This window comes from Salmo salar, chromosome ssa01 (genome assembly GCF_905237065.1).
Source record: "Salmo salar chromosome ssa01, Ssal_v3.1, whole genome shotgun sequence".
Classification (NCBI taxonomy): Eukaryota; Metazoa; Chordata; class Actinopteri; order Salmoniformes; family Salmonidae; genus Salmo; species Salmo salar.
In genome coordinates, this window is record NC_059442.1 from 13,026,934 (window position 1) to 13,051,269 (window position 24,336).

The following is a 24,336-nucleotide window of genomic DNA, read 5'->3' on the forward strand; positions in this document are numbered from 1 at the left end:
AAGTAGAAGTAATCAACATTTTAAAATTAATAGATTTTGTAGACCGTTTCATAATCTTGACCTTCCCACAGTTGGAGAGAGACAATTTTGCAGTTGTAAAGCAGTTTTCGGCAATTTTTCCATTGAGCTGAGAGAAAATATTGCAGTTTTGAAGATATTTTCCAGGAGTTCTACACAGTTTTGCATGGAGCTGAGAGACCATCTTGGACCTAATTTATCTCAATTCTATGCATTTTGTCATGGCAAATGCGGTGTTCCTCTGCTCAAACATTATAACTAAATCAATGGGCATGTGTACTGAATGACTGGTTTTGGGAATGTTTTATTCTCCGTGACTGTCTCGCTTTTGTTAGTTATATTGTTAGTTCTCAAAGATAGGGTATACATTTTTTTATAAAACTGAGTGTACAAAACATTAGGAACACCCTATTGCCTTCCGAACAGCCTCAATTCGTTGGGGCATGGAATCTGCAAGGCATTCCACAGGGATGCTGGCACATGTTGACTCCAATGTTTCCCACAGTTGTGTCAAGTTGTCTGGATGTCCTTTGGGTGGTGGACTATTCTTGTTACACACAGGAAACTGTTGAGCATGAAAAACCCAGCAGCGCTGCAGTTCTTGACACACACAATACAGAACCCCCCACACGCACACACCCTCACAGCTAGAGCAAGGTGACCCCACTTCCACACAGAAACAAACGCATTCACATAGAGAGCGTAAGACTTCATCTTTATATATTTCTCTATTGTACTGTACCACAGACGTGTTATGGATGATGAGCCTCTGTAATGTGACATTTCTGTGACAACATGCTATGGCTTTTCCAGTACGATGGGGGTTTATAATCCGCTTCTCAGTTATAATCCATGGATCAATCCCCTCATGTCTACCATCCAAAGGAGATCCCAGTCTCATACTGCGTAGTCTCATTCATTTGTCTCAATCTATGATAAGTCTGTTCTTTTGGGGTCTGTAATATCCCAACCCAAACCCTCATTTATGATGACTTTTGTAGTCTGAATATGTTTTACTCTCTCTTCTTTTAGAAATGCATGCATACATACATCTGTATTAAGGAAATATCTGAAAGAGCTGTGGCACCTCATAAGCCGGTCAATGAAGTTCCAATGTACAGAAAAATGTACAGAGACCAAACACAATGAGCATGTGTGTTTACAACATGAACTAATGAAACAGTACAGTGTTTCATTATCATACCGGTATTTACTGAGTAAGGCGAGAGAATAGCTTATGGATTTAAATTTGAATGTTCAAGCCTCACATTCCCTCAGTAGCATCTCTTGAACTTGATGAGTTTGTGGAAGGCCAGTTTGAACTCGTCATTGAAGGCGGTGTAGATGACGGGATTGATGAGCGAGTTCAGGTAGCCAAGCCAGGTGAACACGTCGAAGAGCACTGGGTGGAACCAGCATTCTTTGCAGATGGCCAGTACCAGGGTACCCACAAAGAAAGGCAGCCAGCACACGATGAAGGCTCCCAGGATGATGCCCAGCGTCTTGGTGGCCTTCTTCTCCCGGGCGGCACACAGGCGCTTCCTCTCCAGCACGCTGTCTGCCAGCTTCACCTTCACGCTATTGAAGAGAGGCGACCCACCTCTGGCTCCTCCTCCACCTCCGCTGGTTCCCCCTCCGGGTTGCAGGTGGCTCTCCTGGTTGGAGGCGGAAGAGTTGATGGAGCAGAGGGAGGAACCGGCTGACGTCTGGATGAGATGGGCCGTGGTGAAACGCTTGCCGGACGACACTGGAGTCTTGAAGATGCGCGAGCGGGCGGCCACATAGATCCGGCCATAGAGGATGATCAGCAGCACGGTGGGCACGTAGAAGGCCCCAAAGGTGGAGTAGAGCGTGTAGGAGATCTGGTCCGTGTTTACCAGGCACTCCATCACTTCCTCGTTGACCTTGGCCTGCCTCCAGAAGAGCGGCGGTATGGAGATAGAGATGGAGATCACCCACACTACCGCTATCATCAGGCCCGCTCGACGCATCGTCCGGCGCTTGGAGTACTCCAGGGCATCAGTGATGGCCCAGTAGCGGTCCAGCGCGATGACACACAGGTGCAGGATGGAGGCGGTGCAAAAGGTGATGTCTGATGACAGCCAGATGTCGCAGACGATCTGCCCCAGGGACCAGGTCTTACTCACCGTGTACACGATGCTGATAGGCATGACCAGGATGGACACCAGCAGGTCTGTCACGGCCAGCGAGCCGATCAGAAAATTGGCTGGCGTGTGCAGCTTCCGGGTCAGAAAGATGGTGGCGATAACAAAGGCGTTGGACAGTACGGTGGCCAGGGTGATGATGGCCAGGATGGCCGACAGGAAGATCTGCAGGCCTAGGAGAATGGCCTCGTCCCAGTGTGCCTCTGAATGTTCAGGGCTCTCTGTGGCATTGGTGAAGATTGAATCAACGGAACTATTATCCTGATCCATCTCGCCGTCCCCTGTAACCCTTTGTTCCAGGTCTAGATGAGCCACATCACCTCAATCGATCAGAGCCTACGCTTCACTTTGTCTTCTCCGCATGGTAAAGAGGGCTGCATCGATGGATGTCACTGTTGGTTGTCACACGTATCCATGGGACGTGATGGATCCTTTATCCCTTATTTGAGTTTTGAAGACACACTGGGTTATTTGTTTAGCTCTGTTTTGATCATCTCAAAAGTGATGACTGCTATTTAGTTTCATATTAGAGATTTTGGTTATACTCGTACCTTTCAATGCACAACTGTTGGCGTTATTATTTCAGTAGACACACTAATATTGGTTTGACGCTGAAGTCCGGCGGAGGGACGGCAGACGCTGATTTGTATTCTGCTCTGGTCTCATCAAACCTCTGCTTTCTCGCTCGCCCAAGCTCTTATCTCCACTCCAGCCAGGCCGAGCACAACACCCCAGACCACGACTCCCTATCAACTGCTGCTTTCATGGTCTCATTCTCTTCAATAACCCTCAGTGAGTCCACACTCAGAGATTATAGTAATACACAGGGTTGGCTCGCTCTGTACTAGTTTAAAGCTGAACCAGGGGTTATTTAATTTGGTTTCAGAGTCAAAGCCTGGGCGGTCCAGTCGTGTTGATGTTGAGAGTGAGCTAGAATGTTAACATGATCCACATCAGGTGGGGAGTCCTTTTCAACCGGTCCAGTCATGGACAACAAGTCAATATCACTTCTTCATGCCATATGTTTTTGTCTCTGCCTTAGAAATTCGCAACTCAATGTGATAAAGGCCAAGGCGTTTTTAGACTCCCAGTGAGACAAAGCACAGCATGTGCTGTATTGATTTCCGGTGTGTGTTAACTTTTTTCCTGTCAAAGCTTTGTTGGTCAGTTAAGCATTCAGGTTTGAGGTCCAGAGGGGAATAGTACTGCACAGCTTATTCCAGGCTTCTATTACAGCATGACAACCTAAGAAATGGAAAGAGAGAGACAGAAATTGTGTGCATTAGAAATACATACGAGTCACCATTTCAAACCGTCAACAATCCCACCTATGTAAAGTATCCTACATGCAGTGATACACGTAAGAATTAACAATACGTGACCTCGACATCGCTGCAATCTCATGCTATCAGACATATTTCTACCACCTACATCCCTATACCCTAATTTTCAGCCATTGCATCCATGCAAGATTGATAATACAATCTTAGGAGTGGGGCTGTAATGTGAAGGGCATCTCGTATATGCCTATATCATAATAAATTGCAAATTTATGGACCTGTAGCACCTTTCTGATTATTGTTTCAAAAGAACCACTGATTGCTCTTACAGGCACAGGCTGGGGACAGGTTATGGTATACATGATAGGATACATGGAACGCACTACACCTATACAGCAGTATACCGCCTACGGCACAACGATGAACGCTCTGCTCAATACTGTGGCATCACAGGCACCGTACCTAATGTAATGGTAATGTGCCAGCCAAGTCCACAACTGCCAGTTATAAGAAAATAAGTTATTAAGGGGGAGGAGCAGCAAATATCTGACTACTCTCAGTACACCTGCCCGCAGTACCTTACAATTGCAAAACGTAATTATTGGCACACTGTCACAGTTGTCGTAGTGATGAGACCAAAACGCAGCAGGTATGTGTATGCTCATCTTGACGTTTAATAAATTCAAAATGAACACCAAAATAACAAAAGAACGAACGATCAACAAAACAGTCTGGCAAGGCACAAGGCTAAACACAGAACAATCTCCCACAAACACACAGACAAACACACCCAACTAATATAGGACTTCCAATCAAAGGCAACACCACACAGCTGCCTTCAATTGGAAGTCCACCCCAATTAACTCTACATAGAAACAGACTACCTAGACTAAACATAGAATACATGAATCTCAAACAGTGCCCAAAAAACCCCGGAATACTTAAATCAAATGCCCTTACTACAAAAACACCACCCCCAACCACATAAAACAAATACCCTCTGCCACGTCCTGACCAAACTACAATGACAATTAACCCTTATACTGGCCAGGACGTGACACACACATAAAGCCACAAGATTAATCCATTATTCTCTGTAATGAGGATCTATATGGCAAGACATTGGCTGAGGGAACCACACATGACAGAAAAAAGCTATTAAGACTCCTCACTCCCTCAACAATCTTTGCTTTGAATGAGGGAACCCCAGAAGGAGAAAGCACTCAGCAGGACACAAAGTCCCCCTGCTGTGGTAATCCCTGGGGGGAAAATATAGAATTTGTTTACATCTGGATATAATTAGGACATTTATGTCATGGCTGTCTGAAGGATCGGACCAAAACGCAGCGTGTTTGTAGTTCCACATTATTATTTATTCGTGAAATGTAATGCAATGCACTAAATAACTGAATATACAAAAACAACAAACTGTGACGCAGAAAGAAACAAACACTACTAACCCACAAAACCAGAAGAGAAAAACCTCTACTTAAAAATGATCTCTAATCAGAGGCAACGAGGATCAGCTGCCTCCAATTAGAGATCAACCCAAACAATACCAACATAGAAATAGAAAAACTAGAACTTAAACATAGAAATAGAAAACATAGAACAACCACCCAACACACCCCCTGACCACTCTACTATAGAAAATAACAACTTACTATGGTCAGGACGTGACAGTACCTCCCCCAAAGGTGCGGACTCTGACCGTACTTTAAAAAACTAAAAAAAACAACAAGAACCCCCCCCCCAACAACAAACCCCCCCACACAACAACCCACCCGCAACAACAAAACACAAAAGGAGGGTAGGGTGGGCAACTAATGTCTATGGCGGCTCATATGCAGTACCCAGAACCTTCTTATCTAGCGCCTCCCCCCATGGAGGCTGCTCGGGTTCGGGGAGCGTAACCCCCACTCCACCCACTGATCCCTCTGCTTCTTTACCACCTGACCGTGGATCGTCGTCAAAAGAACCGGACTGTAGATCATTGCAAGAGGTTCTGGGCTGTAGGCCGCCGCTGGAGGCTCCGGGCTGCAGACCGCCACTGAAGGCTCCGGGCTGCAGACCGCCGCTGAAGGCTCCGGGCTGCAGACCGCCGCTGAAGGCTCCGGGCTGCAGACCGCCGCTGAAGGCTCCGGGCTGCAGACCGCCGCTGAAGACTCCGGGCTGCGTACTAGGGAGCGTCACTGGAGGTTCCGGGCTGAGATCCTTCTCAATAGGTTCCGGACTGTAGGCCGTCTCAGTAGGTTCCGGACTGTAGGCCGTCTCAGTAGGTTTTCCGGACTGTAGGCCGTCTCAGTAGGTTCCGAACTGTAGGCTGTCTCAGTAGGTTCCAGACTGAAAAACATCTCAGTAGGTTCCGGACTGAAAAACATCTCCGGAAGCTCTGGACTGGTAACTGTCGCCGGAAGCTCTGGACGGGGAACTGTCGTCGGAAGCTCTGGACGGGGAACTGTCGCCGGAAGCTCTGGACGGGGAACTGTCGCCAGAATCCTGATGCGTGGTACTGGCATGGGTGGCGCCAGACTGGTAACACGCACCTCAGAGCGAGTGCGGGGAGCAGGAACAGGACACTCAGGAATGGGCATGCGCACTGGAGGTCTGATGCGTGGGACTGGCCTAGGTGGCGCCAGACTAGTAACACGCACCTCAGGGTGAGTGCAGGAAGCAGGAACAGGATATACTGGGCCGTGGAGGCGCACTGGAGATCTCAAGTGTAGAGCTGGCACAACCCGTTCTGACTCAACCTAGCTCGACTAATACAGGGCGCGGGCACAGATCGCACCGGCCTGTGAATGCGCCCTGACGACACAGTGTGCATCACCGCATAACACGGTGCTTGCCCTGTCACTCGCTCCCCACGATAAGCACGGGGAGTTGGCTCAGGTCTCCACCCTGACTCTGCCAAACTTCCCGTGTGCCCCCCAACAAAATTATTTTGGGGCTGCCTCTCAGCCTTGTCTCTCGGTGCATATAGAGTCTCGTAGTATCGTCGCTCCCTTTTTGCTGCTTCGATTTCCTCCTTTGGGCATTGATACTCCCCAGCCTGACTCCAGGGTCCTTCCCCGTCCAAAATTTCCTCCCAAGACCATTCCTCCAGCTGCTCCCCACCACGCTGCTTGGTCCTTTTTTGGTGGGTTATTCTGTCACAGCTGTCTGAAGGACCGGACCAAAACGCAGCGTGTTTGTAGTTCCACATTATTATTTATTCGTGAAACGTAATGCAATACACTAAATAACTGAATATACAAAAACAACAAATTGTGACGCAGAGAGAAACAAACACTACTCAAAAGATAATAACCCACAAAACCAGAAGAGAAAAAACCCTACTTAAATATGATCTCTAATCAGAGGCAACGAGGATCAGCTGCCTCCAACTAGAGATCAACCCAAACAACACCAACATAGAAATAGAAAAACTAGAACTTAAACATAGAAATAGAAAACATAGAACAACCACCCAACACACCCCCTGTCACGCCCTGACCACTCTACTATAGAAAATAACAACTTACTATGGTCAGGATGTGACAATTTAACATCAGATATGCCAAGTCCTTAGATTGTTTTGCATATTCAAGAGCATTTTAATATAGGGATTCAAATTATTACATTTAATATAAATGAAATAGCCACTGCCACTTACACAGGGCAACATGCCACTAAGTGCCTGTCTCATAAAGGCTCCTATAGAGGGAACCACTAGGAAGCATGAGGGATTAGAATTGACAGGTTGATGACATGACACCATTTAATCCAGGTCTCTCAGGTGAACACAACCCGTCAGACCCTATACATGCTGATCATTGAAAATATGGTGAGGTCATAAAATAAGTTTTGTAGTGATGTTGTTGATGTAAAGAATATTTGTTGGTCTGTGGTGGGTAATGAGGAGCAACCAGACACAGTACTTGGCACATTTATGAAATTGCTTATTCCAGTTACTAACAAGCATGCACCCATTAAGAAAATGACTGTAAAAACTGTTAAATCCCCGTGGATTGATGAGGAATTGAAAAATGGTTTAGTTTAGAGGGATGAGGCAAAAGGAACGTTAAATAAGTCTGGCTGCATAACCAATGGCAAACGTACTGCATATTGAGAAATCATGTGACTAAACAGAATAAAAACATTAAGAAACTACGCTATGAAACAAAGATAAATGAAATAAAGAACGATAGTAAAAAGCTTTGGAGCACCTTAAACTGAATTTGGTGCAAAAAGGCTAACTCAGCTCCATCATTCATTGAATCAGGTGGCTCATTTATCACAAAACCCACTGATATTGCCAATTACTTTAATGATTTTTTTAATAGCAAGATTAGCAAACTTAGGCATGACATGCCAGCAACAAACGCTGACACTACACATCCAAGTAAAACTGATCAAATTAATTCCATAAAGTGAGTGTGGAAGAAGTGGAAAAATGATTGTTGTCTATCAACAATGACAAGCCCCCAGGATTTGACAACTTGGATGGAAAATTACTGAGGACAATAGAGGATGATATTACCACTCCTATTTTCCATATCTTCAATCTAAGCCCACTAGAAAGTGTGTGCCCTCAGGCCTGGAGGGAAGCAAAAGTAATTCCGCTACCCAAGAATAGTAAAGCCCCCTTTACTGGCCAAATCGCCAAACAATCAGCCTGTCACCAACCCTTAGTAAACTTTTGGGGAAAAAAGTGTTTTAACAGATACAATGCTATTTTACTGTAAACAAATTAACAACAGTCTTTCGGCATGCTTATAGGGGAGGACATTCAACAAGCACAGCACTTACACAAATGACTGATGATTGGCTGAGAGAAATTGATGATTTAAAGACTTCAATGTGGCTTTTGACATTATCAATCATATTCTGCTGATGGAAAAACGTATGTATTATGGCTTTACACCCACTGCTATATTGTGGATTATGTTGGAGAGGCTTCCATTAACTTGTTATGGATAGGGGGCAGTATTTTCACGGCCGGATAAAAAACAGACCCGATTTAATCTGGTTATTACACCTGCCCAGAAACTAGAATATGCATATAATTAGTAGCTTTGGATAGAAAACACTCCAAAGTTTCTAAAACTGTTTGAATGGTGTCTGTGAGTATAACAGAACTCAAATGGCAGGCCAAAACCTGAGAAGATTCTGTACAGGAAGTACCCTGTCTGACCATTTCTTGGCCTTCTTTGTCATCTCTATCCAAAACAAAGGATCTCTGCTGTAACGTGACACTTTCTAAGGCTCCCATAGGCTCTCAGAAGGCGCCAGAACGTTGAATGATGACTCTGCAGTTACTGGCTGAAAAACAGTAGCGCATTTGGTAAGTGGTCGATCTGAGAACAATGAGACGGGCGCGCGCTTGCACGTGAAGAGTCCATTTTACTTTTTCAGTCTTTAAATGAAAACAACGACTCCCGGTCGGAATATTATCGCTATTTTACGCGAAAAATCGCATAAAAATGTATTTTAAACAGCGTTTGACATGCTTCGAAGTACGGTAATGGAATATTTTTACATTTTTTGTCACGATACGCGTCTGCGCGTCACCCTTCGTTACCATTCGGATAGTGTCCTGGGAGTGCATTCTAACGAAGAACAGCAAAGGTAATCCAATTTTTCTTATAGTAAATCTGAGTTTGGTGAGTACCAAACTTGGTGGGTGTCAAATTAGCTAGCCTGTGATGGCGAGCTATCTACTCAGAATATTGCAAAATGTGCTTTCACCGAAAAGCTATTTTAAAATCGGACACCGCGATTGCATAAAGGAGTTCTGTATCTATAATTCTTAAAATAATTGTTATGTTTTTTGTGAACGTTTATCGTGAGTAATTTAGTAAATTCACCGGAAGTGTTTGGTGGGAATGCTAGTTCTGAACGTCACATGCTAATGTAAAAAGCTGGTTTTTGATATAAATATGAACTTGATTGAACAAAACATGCATGTATTGTATAACATAATGTCCTAGGAGTGTCATCTGATGAAGATCATCAAAGGTTAGTGCTGCATTTAGCTGTGGTTTTGGTTCTTGTGACATTATATGCTAGCTTGAAAAATGGGTGTCTGATTATTTCTGGCTGGGTACTCTGCTGACATAATGTAATGTTTTGCTTTCGTTGTAAAGCCTTTTTGAAATTGGACAGTGTGGTTAGATTTAAAGGAGAGTCTTGTCTTTAAAATGGTGTAAAATAGTCATATGTTTGAAAAATTGAAGTTTTCGGATTTTCGAGGAGTTTGTATTTCGCGCCACGCCCTATCATTGGATATTGGAGTGGTGTTCCGCTAGCGGAACGTCTAGATGTAAGAGGTTAAAGAACACCCTCTGTGTTCTGTCTAACAGACCACAGAGGGTGTTCTTTAATGGAAGCCTCTCCAACATAATCCAGGTAGAATCAGGAATTCCCCAGGGCAGCTGTCAAGGCCCCTGGGGAATGACATGCCACTGGCCTTGAGTAAAGCCAGTGTGGCTATGTATGCGGATGACTCAACACTATACACGTCAGCTACTACCGCGAATGAAATCACTGTGACACTTAACAAAGAGCTGCAGTTAGTTTCAGAATGGGTGGCAAGGAATAACTTAGTCCTAAATATTTCCAAAACTAAAAGCATTGTATTTGGGACAAATCATTCACTAAACCCTAAACCTCTATTAAATCTGGTAATTAATAATGTGGAAATTGTGCAAGTTGAGGTCATGGTCAAAACATGTTGATACAGCAGTAGCTAAGATGGGGAGTAGTCTGTCCATAATAAACGCTGCTCTTTTTTCAGCCTTTTTACAACACTGTCATTCAAGGCAGGTCCTACAGGCTCTAGTTTTGTCGCACCTAGACTACTGTTCAGTCTTGTGGTCAGGTGCCATAAAGAGGGACCTCGGAAAATTACAATTGGCTCAGAACAGGGCAGCATGGCTGGCCCTTAAATGTACACGGAGAGCTAACATTAATAATATGCATGTACATCTCTCATGGCTCAAAGTTGAGGTGAGATAAACTTCATCATTACTTGTTTTTGTAAAAAGTGTTGACATGCTGAATGCACCGAGGTGTCTGTTTTACTACTAGCACACAGTTCAGACACCCATGCATACCCCATAAAACATGCCACCAAATGTCTCCTCACAATCCTCAAGTCAAGAACAGACTATTGGAGGCGCACAGTACTACATAGAGCCATGACTACATCAAACTCTTTTCCACATCAGGTAACTGATGCAAGCAGTAGAATCGCATTTAAAAAACAGATAAAAAACACCTTATGGAACAGCATGGACTGTAAAGAGGCACACACAGGCACAGACACACATACACATGATAAGACACACAAACACGTACACATAGATGTTGTATTGTAAATATGTGAGAGTGGAGTAGTGGCCTGAGGGAACACAGTAAATGTATTGGGTAAAGTGTTATGAAATGTAATGTCATGTAATATTTTAAACTGTATATAACTATCTTAATGTTGCTGGACCGCAGGAAGAGTAGCTGCTGCCAATGGGGATCCTTAATAAATACAAATACAAATATGCCTGAAATAACCCAGCTGCAAAATGGATACTTCTAATTTGGTGGGTTTTGAAAGAAAACAATATGGCTTCAAAACAAAAGTAATTCATCACAAGAACGAGGGATTTGAAATATCAAATTAATGTAACAGGCTAGGATTAACAAGTCAAAGCTTATAGTTTTTCATGTTGTTTATTTCCAGAAAGAATTTCATATTTTTGTGACCCCACCAGCTTTGAAACGTGGCTGAAAATAAGGAACGGAACTTCACTGACGAGGTGGTTGAGATTTGGCACCGACAGTTTGTTTAATTAGAGCGCTGAATGAGTGTTAGGGTATGTCTACTCCTGTCGTTTCACAGTTGCACATCCCTGCACAGTCCCAAATGACAGCCCAGGGAAATTGAACTGTGCATGTTTCATCCTGATATGACACAGTAAATCACCTCCATTTGCAGAATAGTGGTGATTGACAAGTAGCCACTAGAGGAGATTACGGTTTTATAATAGTGTGACAAAATAACAAGCATTTTGGATTAATTTGCAGAGATCTTTTGCCTCTTGCTGTTTGCCAGAAGCGTAGGTGTGTGGGAATAAATAGTCTTAGCATACGTTTCTAGCAAGTCAGAAAATGATTAATAATTTATGCCTAATTTCTATAGCTAATCTCCATGGAGATGCCAATGAGTCTGAGGAGGAAGCTGGCTGCCGTACTTCAGAGAGGACGTGTAGATGGAGATGCCAATGAGTCTGAGGAGGAAGCTGGCTGCTGTACTTCAGTGAGGACGTGTAGATGGAGATGCCAATGAGTCTGAGGAGGAAGCTGGCTGCTGTACTTCAGAGAGGACGTGTAGATGGAGATGCCAATGAGTCTGAGGAGGAAGCTGGCTGCTGTACTTCAGAGAGGACGTGTAGATGGAGATCTGATTCAAATCAATGCACGCTCCAAAGAAACGCTATGTTACACTTTGAACTATGGGAGTCTTTCCCCATATGCAAAGTGATGTGACATTTCACAGACAAAATAGACACTCAAGAGTTTTAGGGAATTAAAACGATGCATATCCAGGGGCGAAAATCTGATATCAACTTTGGGGGGGACAATTACATGAAATTTTCTCAAGAGCAATTCCTGAGGGGGACACCAAAAGTAGTGCTGTAACACATAGCCTACATTGTAATATTGTAAATGTATATTGAGGAACCAAAGAAATAAGGTGTTTGCCGTACTCCTAACTACCGGTACCCAAAACTACACAACTACTCACAACAGCAATACCATTGCCTTTAACAAATCTTAGTTCAGTCACCAGTTTAAGTTGAGAGTGGGGGTATCCATGGCATTTTCCAATTATGTTTCTATTTTACAAGTAAAAAAAATGGAGATCCTTTCATAATGTTGCCAAACAAAGACTCAACAAACTTACCTGAGACTCCCTGTCTCTGCCAGTCTGTCCCTGCATATCTGTCCCCAACTCTGCTGTCTGTGTGCCATCTGTTGTCTGCTCTGCCTAATGACATCATTGTGAAACATTTCCATTAGAATTTCATTTATTTCTTATGAACATTTTATCAACTAGTCTTTGAGATATTAGGCTACTAGGGTTCTTACTTTGCGTTTTGGTGTACTGAAAAATACTCTGATGTCCGTCTTTTATTTTTCTGCCATTTTTCTACCTGGCTGGCTGGCTACACACACACACAGTGTGTAGGTTATTTACAGTAGGAGATGGCTTCTATCATCTTATCTTTTATCATTCTATTTGGGCTTCGATCTAAAAGGTAGCTAGCAAATGTGAAACAGATTAAAATGACAAGAGTTGACAGCGGTATGAGTTCACCATTTACACAACATATGCTGCAACCTTTTGTAATTTTAATAGTTTGTTTCATATTGGCTGGCTTCCAACAATAGCTGAATTTGCAAAGCTAGCGAGCACCAATTCAGTTTCAGTGGTGTTTGCTATAATCTTTGCTACCCGGGTTAAATGAAATAAATAAATAAAAGTTCCCTTGCGACAATTTAGCTTTTGCAACGAGACCATTAAATATATTTAAGACAATGGTAGAAGAGAGTGTAGTTCTGTTCAGTTTGGACTTCAGTTTATCGCTAACCTTATCACAGGGACTTTGAAGCACTAACTTACATCATCTGCATGCTGATCTCGGAATAAATTGACGATAGCAAAGATTCCATCTTTGACGAGGCCACATAAATGGAATAGGTACTAGCTAGCTTAATAGTTCATATTTGCGCGCTAGCTCTGCATATTCAGCTAGTGTGTGTGCGCGATTGACTGGATTAACCTCATGTCAGTTACGTTCATTGAGTGCCTTTCAGACAGTGGCTACGACCCCTCTGTTACCTTGCCAGTGGATCAAACCATTGTGAGGAAAACGGGTGGGGGGGTCGCAATCTTTTGAAACTTAAAAACGCGCTATTAAGTGTCTATAATCAGCACAATTGCTTTCATTGCGTATTATTAATCTAATTTAAATTACATAGTTATGTTTCAGTGATATATTGGGGGGGACAAATCATATTTTTCCCAGGATGGGGGGGGGTCGTGTCCCCCCCGTCCCCCCTGCGATTTCCGCCCCTGTGCATATCATATGTTTTGCTTTGGAGGGTATTTGCTTAATACTTTTATATATTGCAAATATTGATATATATATATATATATATATATATATATATATATATATATATATATATAGTTTGATTCTCTACAGAGGGTGAAAACACAACAACAAAATGTCCTGTATCAGAGATACGATACATTCTCAAGGTGTCTAAACTCAATTTACTACCAATTGAGCTGGACATATATGTTCTCAGCGCAGTCACTCCGAGACAAGGCTGAGGAAAAATGGAGACTCCGGCACTGCTAAAGAGTCCATTGTGCCAGAGTGAGATAGAGACAGTCTTGGTGGTGTAGTGCCTTATGATACATCTAGGAGGGACGTTGCTTTCTGCTCTTTTCAATTACTCCGGCAAACTGAATAAAGCCCCATCTAACAGAAGCAAAGGCAGGGCACAGTTTATCTGGAGAGATGAGATTCCACTGTAATTCATTTAGCGGAGAGCTTTAGGGGCCAGACAGACCGCAATAACCAATATTAACAGTGACTGAGAGGGATTTAAAGGATTTAGAGGGCAGAGAATTTCCATGTGGAGAATAGGGCTCAGGTCTAAAGGTACAAGGTTTTAATTTGGTTCAGACTTAAGCCTAGCACTCACAAAGCTATCATCTCACTGCCGCCATGATGTGCAATGAGTCAGGTAACCTACATTTTGCCTTGATTGTGAGGCGTTTAAATAATGGAATAAAGTTATTAGCATGATTCACAGGAGCTTTGCAGAGAAAATAACTATGATATTATTGTCACGTCCTGACCAGTAAAAGGGGTTGTTTGTTATTGTAGTTTGGTCAGGGTGTGGCAGGGGGTGTTTGTTTAGTGTGTTTTCTATTTCTATGTGGTTTTCTAGTTTTTCTATGTCTATGTTAGTTTTGTCAATGACCTCCAATCAGAGTCAGCTGTTTGTTGTTATCTCTGATTGGAGGCCATATTTAAGTGTGTTTGTTTTCACTTGTGTTTGTGGGTGGTTGATTCCTGTTTAGTCTATGCACCTTACGGGACTGTTTCGTCGTTTGTTTTGTGTAAGTGTTTTGGTTTCCTTCAATAAAAGAAGACGTTCACTATACCCGCTGCAGTTTGGTGCACTACCTATAACGACGCTTGTGACAGAACCACCCACCATAAGAGGACTAAGCAGCGGAGGAGGGAGCAGCAGCAGGAGAGCTACTTAGAGTCGTGGACATGGGAGGAAATAATGGATGGAAAGGGACCCTGGAGGCAGGCAGGGGAGTACCGGCGCCCGAAGGAGGAGCTGGAGGCAGAAAAGGCTGAGCGATGGAGGTACGAGGCACTATATCCTCCATTTCAGGAGGTGAGGAGGCAGCCCCCCCAAAAACATTTTTTGGGGGGGCACACGGGGAGTTGGAGTAAGTCAGGCAATAGGCCTGAACCAACGTCTTGTGCTTATTATTGGGGAGTGTTTGGCATTGAGAGCACCGTGCTATGCGGAAGTGCGCACGGTCTTGCCCATCCACAAGCACAGTCCGGTACGGTTGATACCAGCCCCTGGCAAGTGCCGTGCTAGAGTGGGCATCCAGCCAGGGAGAAGTGCGCCGGCACAGCCCATCTGGCCACCAGTGCGTCTCCTAGACCCAGGCTACCCTGCGCCTGCTCTACGCACGGCAGCCATCATGCCTCAGAACAGCCCAGTTTGCCCTGTGCCAGTACTCCGCCCGTGCAGGGCTACAGTGACAATCCAGCCAGGACGGGTTGTGCAAGCTGTGCGCTCCAGACCTCCAGTGCGTATTCAAGACCCAGTGTATCCTGTTCCTGCTCCTCGCACTAGCCCTGTGGTGCGTGTTACTGTTCTGGCACCTCCAAAGCCAGACCCAAGCATCAGGCCTCTAGAGCGCCTGCCCAGTCCAGTACGTCCTGTTCCTGCTCCTCGCACTAGCCCTGAGGTGCGTGTAAATAGTCTGGCGCCTCCAAAGCCAGCCCCACGCATCAGGCCTTCAGTGCGCCTGCCCAGTCCAGTACGTCCTGTTCCTGCTCCTCGCACTAGCCCTGTGGTGCGTGTCACTAGTCTGGCGCCTCCAAAGCCAGCCCACGCATCAGACCTTCAGTGCGCAGTCCCTGTCCAGAGCTTCCTACGACAATTCACCATCTAGAGCTTCCGGCGACAGTTCCCCGTCCAGAGCTTCCGGTGACAGTTCCCCGTCCAGAGTCCGGAACCTGCAGAGAAGGCCCACAGTCCGGAGCCTGCAGAGATGGCCCACAGTCCGGAGCCTGCAGACGCTCCTCAGCCCTGAGTCTCCAGCGACGCACCTCAGCCCGAGGTTTCCAGCAATGCACCTCAGCCCGAGGTCTCCAGCGACGCACCTCAGCCCGAGTTCTCCAGCGACGCACCTCAGCCCGAGGTCTCCAGCGACGCACCTCAGCCCGAGGTTTCCAGCAATGCACCTCAGCCCGAGGTCTCCAGCGACGCACCTCAGCCCGAGTTCTCCAGCGACGCACCTCAGCCCGAGGTCTCCAGCGACGCACCTCAGCCCAGATCCTTCAGCAGTGGTCTGCAGCCATGAGCCTTCAAGGGGGGTGGGCAGGTTAGAATGGGGACTAAAACCGGAGCCTGAGCCACCTCCGTAGTTGGAGGATTGGGGAGGGGGGGTGTAGCACAGGAGCCGTCTGTGACGGTGGCCACCCTCCCTTCCCTCCCTTTAGTTTGGGGTTATTTTTGTGGGGTTTTTTGTGTTTCGGTGCATCCGGGGTCTGCATCTTGGGGGGGGGTACTGTCACATCCTGACCAGTAAAAGGGGTTGTTTGTTATTGTAGTTTGTTCAGGGTGTGGCAGGGGGTGTTTGTTTAGTGTGTTTCGGGGGTTTTGGTTTATGTTCTATGTTTTCTATTTCTATGTGGTTTTCTAGTTTTTCTATATCTATGTTAGTTTTGTCAATGACCTCCAATCAGAGGCAGCTGTTTGTTGTTATCTCTGATTGGAGGCCATATTTAAGTGTGTTTGTTTTCACTTGTGTTTGTGGGTGGTTGATTCCTGTTTAGTCTATGCACCTTACGGGACTGTTTCGTCGTTTGTTTTGTGTAAGTGTTTTGGTTTCCTTCAATAAAAGAAGATGTTCACTATACCCGCTGCAGTTTGGTCCACTAACTATAACGACACTTGTGACAATTATTAAGCGTCATGATAAGTCACAAAAGCCTTAAATCCCTACCTGGGATTTAAACCTGTCACATTTACATTTACATTTAAGTCATTTAGCAGACGCTCTTATCCAGAGCGACTTACAAATTGGTGCATTCACCTTATAATATCCAGTGGAACAACCACTTTACAATAGTGCACCTATAAAACCACTGACTTCTGAGCTATGACTGGTTACAACTAAAGATGGTAGCCCCGTCTTTTAGTCTTGTCAGGTCTACAGTATTGTTTACAGCAGTATAGTCCACTGTAGTCTAGCCCACTGCAGAATAGTCTACTACAGTATATTCTACTACAGTATATTCTACTGCAGTATACTCTACTACAGTATAGCCTACTACAACATAGTCTACAGCAGTATAGTCTACTACAGTATAATCTACTACAGTATAGTCTACTACAGTATAATCTACTACAGAATAGTCTACTACAGTATAGTCTACTAGAGTATATTCTACTGCAGTATAGTCTACTGCAGTATAATCTACAACAGTATAATCTACAACAGTATAGTCTACTGCAGTATAGCCTACTACAGTATAATCTACTATAGTATAGTCTACTACAGAAAAGTATACTACAGTATATTCTACTACAGTATAGCCTACTACAGTATAGTCTACTACAGTACAATCTACTACAGCACAGTATAGTCTACTACAGTATAGTCTACTACAGTATATTCTACTACAATACAGCCAACAATATTCTAGTCTACTACAGTAGGGCATACTACAGTATAGCTTATTACAGTATAATATACTATAGTATAGTCTACTACAGTAGAGTAGAGTCTACTAAAGAGCAGCCTATTACAGTATAGTCTACTACAATATATTCTACTACAGTATAGTCTACTGAATTATAGTATAGCCCACTCCTGTATAGTCTACTACAGTACCGTCTACAACAGAAAATAATACTACAGCATATTCAACCACAGTATAGTCCACAACAGTAAAGTATGCTACATAATGTAATACACTATAGTCTACTACAGTATAATCTACTATAGATGGTATAGTCTACTACACAATAGTCTAATACACTATAGTCTACTATAGTATAATCTATTACAGTATGGTATAGTCAACTACATTATAGCCTACTGCAGTATAGTTTACTGAAGTATAGTCTACTACAGTATAGTCTACTACAGTATATTCAAATACAGTACAGGTTACTACAGTAGTCTACTACAGTATAATCTAATACACTACTACAGTATAGTCTATTACAGTATTGTCTACTATAGTATAATCTACTACAATATGGAATAGTCTACTACGGTTTAGCCTAGTACAGTATAATCTACTACAGTATAGTATAGTCTACTACAGTATACCCTACTACAGTATAATCTACTGAAGAGCAGTATAGTATACTACAGTGTAGTCTCCAAGAGTAACATATACTACAGTATTGTTAACTATAGTTTAAAATACAATAGTATAGCCTACTACAGTTCCATCTACTACAGAATAAAGTACTACAGTATAGCCTACTACAGTATAAAATACTACAGAATAGTATAGTCTAGTATATTATAGGCTACTATAGTATAGCCTACTACAGTATATTCTACTACAGTATAGTCTACTACAGTATAGCCTATTACAGTATAATCTACTACAGTATAGTATAGTCTACTACAGTATACCCTACTACAGTATAATCTACTGAAGAGCAGTATAGTATACTACAGTGTAGTCTCCAAGAGTAACGTATACTACAGTATTGTTAACTATAGTTTAAAATACAATAGAATAGCCTACTACAGTATATTCTACTACAGTATAGTCTACTACAGTATAGCCTATTACAGTATAGTCTACTACATTATGGTCTACTACAGTATAGACTAATACAGTATAGTCTACTACAGTATAGCTTCCTACAGTATAATCTATTACAGCATAGTATAGTAGATGACAGATTAGTCTACTACAGTATATTCTACTACAATATGGTGAGGGTAGGTAGCAACACATCTGCCACGCTGATCCTCAACACTGGAGCCCCCCAGGGGCGCGTGCTCAGTCCCCTCCTGTACTCCCTGTTCACCCATGACTGCATGGCCAGGCATGACTCCAACACCATCATTACGTTTGCAGACGACACAACAGTGGTAGGCCTGATCACCGACAATGACGAGACAGTCTATAGGGTGGAGGTCAGAGACCTGGCCGGGTGGTGCCAGAATAACAACCTATCCCTCAACTTAACCAAGACTAAGGAGATGATTGTGGACTTCAGGAAAAGGAAGACCGAGCACGTCCCCATTCTCATCGACAGGGCTGTAGTGGAGCAGGTTGAGAGCTTCAAGTTCCTTGGTGTCCACATCACCAACAAACTAGAATGGTCCAAACACACCAAGACAGTCATGAAGAGGGCACGACAAAGCCTATTCCCCCTCAGGAAATTAAAAATACTTGTCATGGGTCCTGAGATCCTCAAAAGGTTCTACAGCTGCAACATCGAGAGCATCCTGACTGATTGCGTCACTGCCTGGTACGGCAATTGCTCGGCCTCCGACCGCAAGGCACTACAGAGTGTAGTGTGTACGGCCCAGCACATCACTGGGGCTAAGCTGCCTGCCTTCCAGGACCTCTACAACAGGTGGTGTCAGAGGAAGGCCCTAAAAATTGTCAAAGACCCCAACCACGCCAGTCATAGACTGTTCTCTCTACTACCGCATGGCAAGCAGTACCAGAGTGCCAAGTCTAGGACAAAAAGGCTTCTCAACAGTTTTTACCCCCAAGCCATAAGATTCCTGAACAGTCACAATTTGCATTGTGTCCCGCCACCCACCACCCGCCAACCCCTCTTTTGCGCTACTGCTACTCTCTGTTCATCATATATGCATAGTCACTTTAACCATACATTATCTACATGTACATACTACCTCAATCAGCCCGACTAACCGGTGTCTGTATGTAGCCTCGCTACTTTTATAGCCTCGCTACTGTATATAGCCTCGCTAAGGTTATTTTTTCCTGTCTTTTTACTGTTGTTAAAATGTCTTTACTTACCTACTGTTCACCTAATACCTTTTTTGCACTATTGGTTAGAGCCTGTAAGTAAGCATTTCACCTGTTGTATTCGGCACATGTGACAAATAAACTTTGATTTGATTTAATATAGCCTACAATATTCTAGTCCACTACAGTATAGCATACTACAGTATAGCCTATTACATTATAATATACTACAGTATAGTACAGTCTACTATAGTATAGCCTACTACAGTATAGCCTACCACAGATAATCTACTACAGTATCGTTTAGTCTACTACAGTATAGTCTACTACATTATAATCTAATACACTATATTCTACTACACTAGTCAACTACAGTATAGTCTACTACAGTATAGTCTACTACAGTATAGTCTACTACAGTATGGTCTACTACCATATTGTCTACTACAATATAGTATAGTCTACTACAGTAAAGTAGAGTCTACTACAGTATTGTCTACTACAGAACAGCCTACTACAGTATAGTCTACTACAATATATTCTACTACAGTATAGTCTACTGAATTATAGTATAACCCACTACTGTATAGTCTACTACAGTACAGTCTACTACAGAAATGAATACTACATCATATTCAACCACAGTATAGTCTGCAGCAGTAAAGTATGCTACATTATAATGTAATACACTATAGTCTACTATAGTATAATCTACTATAGATGGTATAGTCTACTACTCTATAGTCTATGTATTATAGTCTACTATCTATTACAGTATGGTATAGTCTACTACAGTATAGCCTACTGCAGTATAGTCTACTGAAGTATAGTCTACTATCGTATAGTCTTCTATATTATGCTATAGTCTACTACAGTATAGTCTACTACAGTATAGTATAGTCTACAACAGTATTGTCTACTATAGTATAATATACGACAATATGGTTTAGTCTACTATAGTATATTACAGTATTAACCACGGCAGTATATTCTACTACAGTATATTCAACTACAGTATAGTATAGTGAATCATAGTATAGTCATAGTATACTACTACAGTACAGTCTACTACAGTATAGAATACTACACTATAGTCTACAACAGTATGATATACTATTGCATGGTATAGTCTACTACACAATAGTCTAATACACTATACTATAGTAGACTATAATCTATTACAGTATAGAAAAGGGTCAACTACATTATAGCCTACTGCAGTATAGTTTACTGAAGTATAGTATAGTCTACTACAGTATAGTCTAATACAGTATATTCAAATACAGTACAGGTTACTACAGTAGTCTACTACAGTATAATCTAATACACTATAGTCTACCACAGCAAAGTCTTCTACAGTATAATATCGTCTACGACAGTATAGTCTACTACACTATAGTATAGTCTATTACAGTATTGTCTACGATATAATCTACTACAATATGGTATAGTCTACTACGGTTTAGCCTACTACAGTATAATCTACTACAGTATAGTATATTCTACTACAGTATAGCATACTACAGTATAATCTACTGAAGAGTAGTATAGTATACTACAGCGTAGTCTACAAGAGTAAAGTATACTACAGAATAGCTAACTATAGTTTAAAATACAATAGTATAGCCTACTACAGTGTAGTCTAGTACAGTATAGTCTACACAGCATAGCCTACTAGAGTTCCGTCTACTCCAGAATAAAGTACTACAGTATAGCCTACTACAGTATATTCTAATTCAGTATAGCCTACTACAGTATAGTCTACTGCAGTAGAGCCTACTACAGTATAGTCTACTACAATACGGGCTACTACAGTATAGTCTATTAGAGTACAGTCTACTACAGTACAGTATAGTATATTACAGTATAATCTAATACACTATAGTCTACTAAACTGTAGTCTACTATACTATAGTATTGTTTACTACACTATAGTTTACAATAGTATAATATACTATAGTATAGCCTACTACAGTATAACCTACAACAGCATAGTACACTACAGCATAGCCTACTACAGTACAGTCTGCTACATTATAGCCTACAATAGTATAATATACTATATTATAGACTACTACAGTATAGTCTACTACATGGAGGTGGAAAAATTATGCTTTGGGGGTGTTTTTCTGCTTAGGGGACAGGACAACTTCACCGCATCAAAGGGACGATGGACGGGGCCATGTACCGTCAAATCTTGGGTGAGAACCTCCTTCCCTCAGCCAGGGCATTGAAAATGGGTCGTGGATGGGTATTCCAGCATGACAATGACCCAAAACACACGGCCAAGGCAACAAAGGAGTGGCTCAAGAAGAAGCACATTAAGGTCCTGGAGTGGCCTAGCCAGTCTCCAGACCTTAATCCCATAGAAAATCTGTGGAGGGAGCTGAAGGTTTGAGTTGCAAAACGTCAGCCTCGAAACCTTAATGACTTGGAGAAGATCTGCAAAGAGGAGTGGGACAAAATCCCTCCTGAGATGTGTGCAAACCTGGTGGCCAACTACAAGAAACATCTGACCTCTGTGATTGCCAGCAAGGGTTTTGCCACCAAGTACTAAGTCATGTTTTGCAGAGGGGTCAAATACTTATTTCCCTCATTAAAATGCAAATCAATTTATAACATTTTTGACATGCGTTTTTCTGGATTTTTTTGTTGTTATTCTGTCTCTCACTGTTCAAATAAACCTACCATTAAAATTATAGACTGATCATTTCTTTGTCAGTGGGCAAATGTACAAAATCAGCAGGGAATCAAATACTTTTTTCCCCTCACTGTAGCCTACTTCAGTACAGCCAACTACAGATACTCTATATTATAGTCTACTAAAGTACAGTCTACTACAGCATAGTCTAATACACCATAGTCATTAAGACTGTATTCTTCTACAGTATAGCCTACTATAGTGTAGTCTACTACAGTAAGGGCTACTACAGTATAGCCTATTACAGTATAGTCTACTACAGTATAGTATAGTTTACTACAGTATAATCTAATACACTATACTTTACCACACAATAATTTAATACATTATAGTTTAGTCTACTACTGTATAGTCTACTAGACTATAATATACTATAGAATAGCCTACTACAGTACATTGGAATACAGTTTATTCTACTACAGTATAGCCTACTGCTGTTTAGTCTACTAGAGTATATTCTAATACAGTATAGTCTACTACATATTATTATACTACAGAATAGTATAGTCTAGTATAGGCTAAAACAGTATAGCATACTATAGCCTACTACAGTATAGTCTACAAAAATATATTCTACTACAGTATAGCCTACTACAGTTTAGTCTACTACAGTATAGCCTACTAAAGAATAATATACTACAGAACAGTATAGTCTAGTATAGGCTACTACAGTATAGCCTACTACAGTATAATCTACTATAGCATAGTATAGTCTTCTACAGTATAGCCTACTATAGTATATTCTCGTGCAATATAGTCTACTATAGTGTGGTCTACTACTGTATAGTATAATCTAATACAGTATAGCCTACTACATTATATATTGTACCACAGAATGTTCTACTACAGTATAGTCAATTACAGTATAGTCCATTATAGTATAATCTACTACAGTATAGTACCTTCTACTACATTATAGTCTATTACAGTATAGTCTACTGAAATATAATATAACCTAATACAGTATAGTCTACTACAGTATAGCCTACAACAGTATAGTCTACAACAGTATAGTCTACAACAGTATAATGTAAAACACTATAGTCTACTACAGTAATGTCTACTAGAGTATATTTCTTCAATAGTATAATTTACTTCAGAATGGTACAGTCTACTATAGTATATTCTGCTACAGTACAGTCTACTGAATTATAGTATATTCTACTACTGTAAAGTCTCCAACACTATATTCTACTACAGTACAGTCTACAGTATAATCTACTACGGTATGGTATAGTATACTACACTAATGTCTAAAACAGTCTACTGCATTATAGTCTAATACAGTATAATCTACTACAGAATAGTATAGTCTACTACAGTATTGTCTACTATAGTATAATCAACTGTATTATAGACTACTACAGTATAGTCTACTACAGTACAGTCTACTACAGTATAATTCACGACAGTATGGTATAGTCTACGACAGTATAGTTTACCACAGTATAGCCTACTATTGAAAATTTACTAAAGTATGGTATCTTCTACCACAGTATATTCTACTACAATATAGTCTACTGAATTATAGCATAGTCTACTACTGTATAGTATACTACAACAAAGTCTACCGCAGTATAGAATACGACAGTATAATTTACAACAGTTTAGTCTACTACATTGTAATTGAACACACTACAGTCTACTACAGTTTAGTCTACAACAGTCCAATCTACTATAATATACTCTACTACACTATTGTCTAATACCCTATAGACTACGATAGTATAATCTACTACAGCATGGTATAGTCAACTACATTTTAGCCAACTACAGAATAGTCTACCGAAGTATAGTATAGTCCACTACAGTATAGTCTACTACAGTATAGTCTACTACAGTATAGCCTACTACAGTACAGCCGACTACAGTATTGTCTAGTA

The 24,336-nt window shown here is 42.0% G+C and overlaps 1 protein-coding gene across 1 annotated transcript in view; it reads right to left on the bottom strand.

Moving 5' to 3' along the window:
- Positions 1 to 613: 613 nt before the first annotated feature.
- Positions 614 to 24,336, bottom strand: part of htr1d (5-hydroxytryptamine (serotonin) receptor 1D, G protein-coupled) — a 43,194-nt gene continuing 19,471 nt past the window's right edge. The window contains exon 2 of the mRNA XM_014127976.2: positions 614 to 3,428. Within this exon, the coding sequence (XP_013983451.1) occupies positions 1,293 to 2,453 (1,161 nt within the window). The 5' untranslated portion in view covers positions 2,454 to 3,428 and the 3' untranslated portion in view covers positions 614 to 1,292. The remainder of the gene's footprint in view (positions 3,429 to 24,336) is intronic.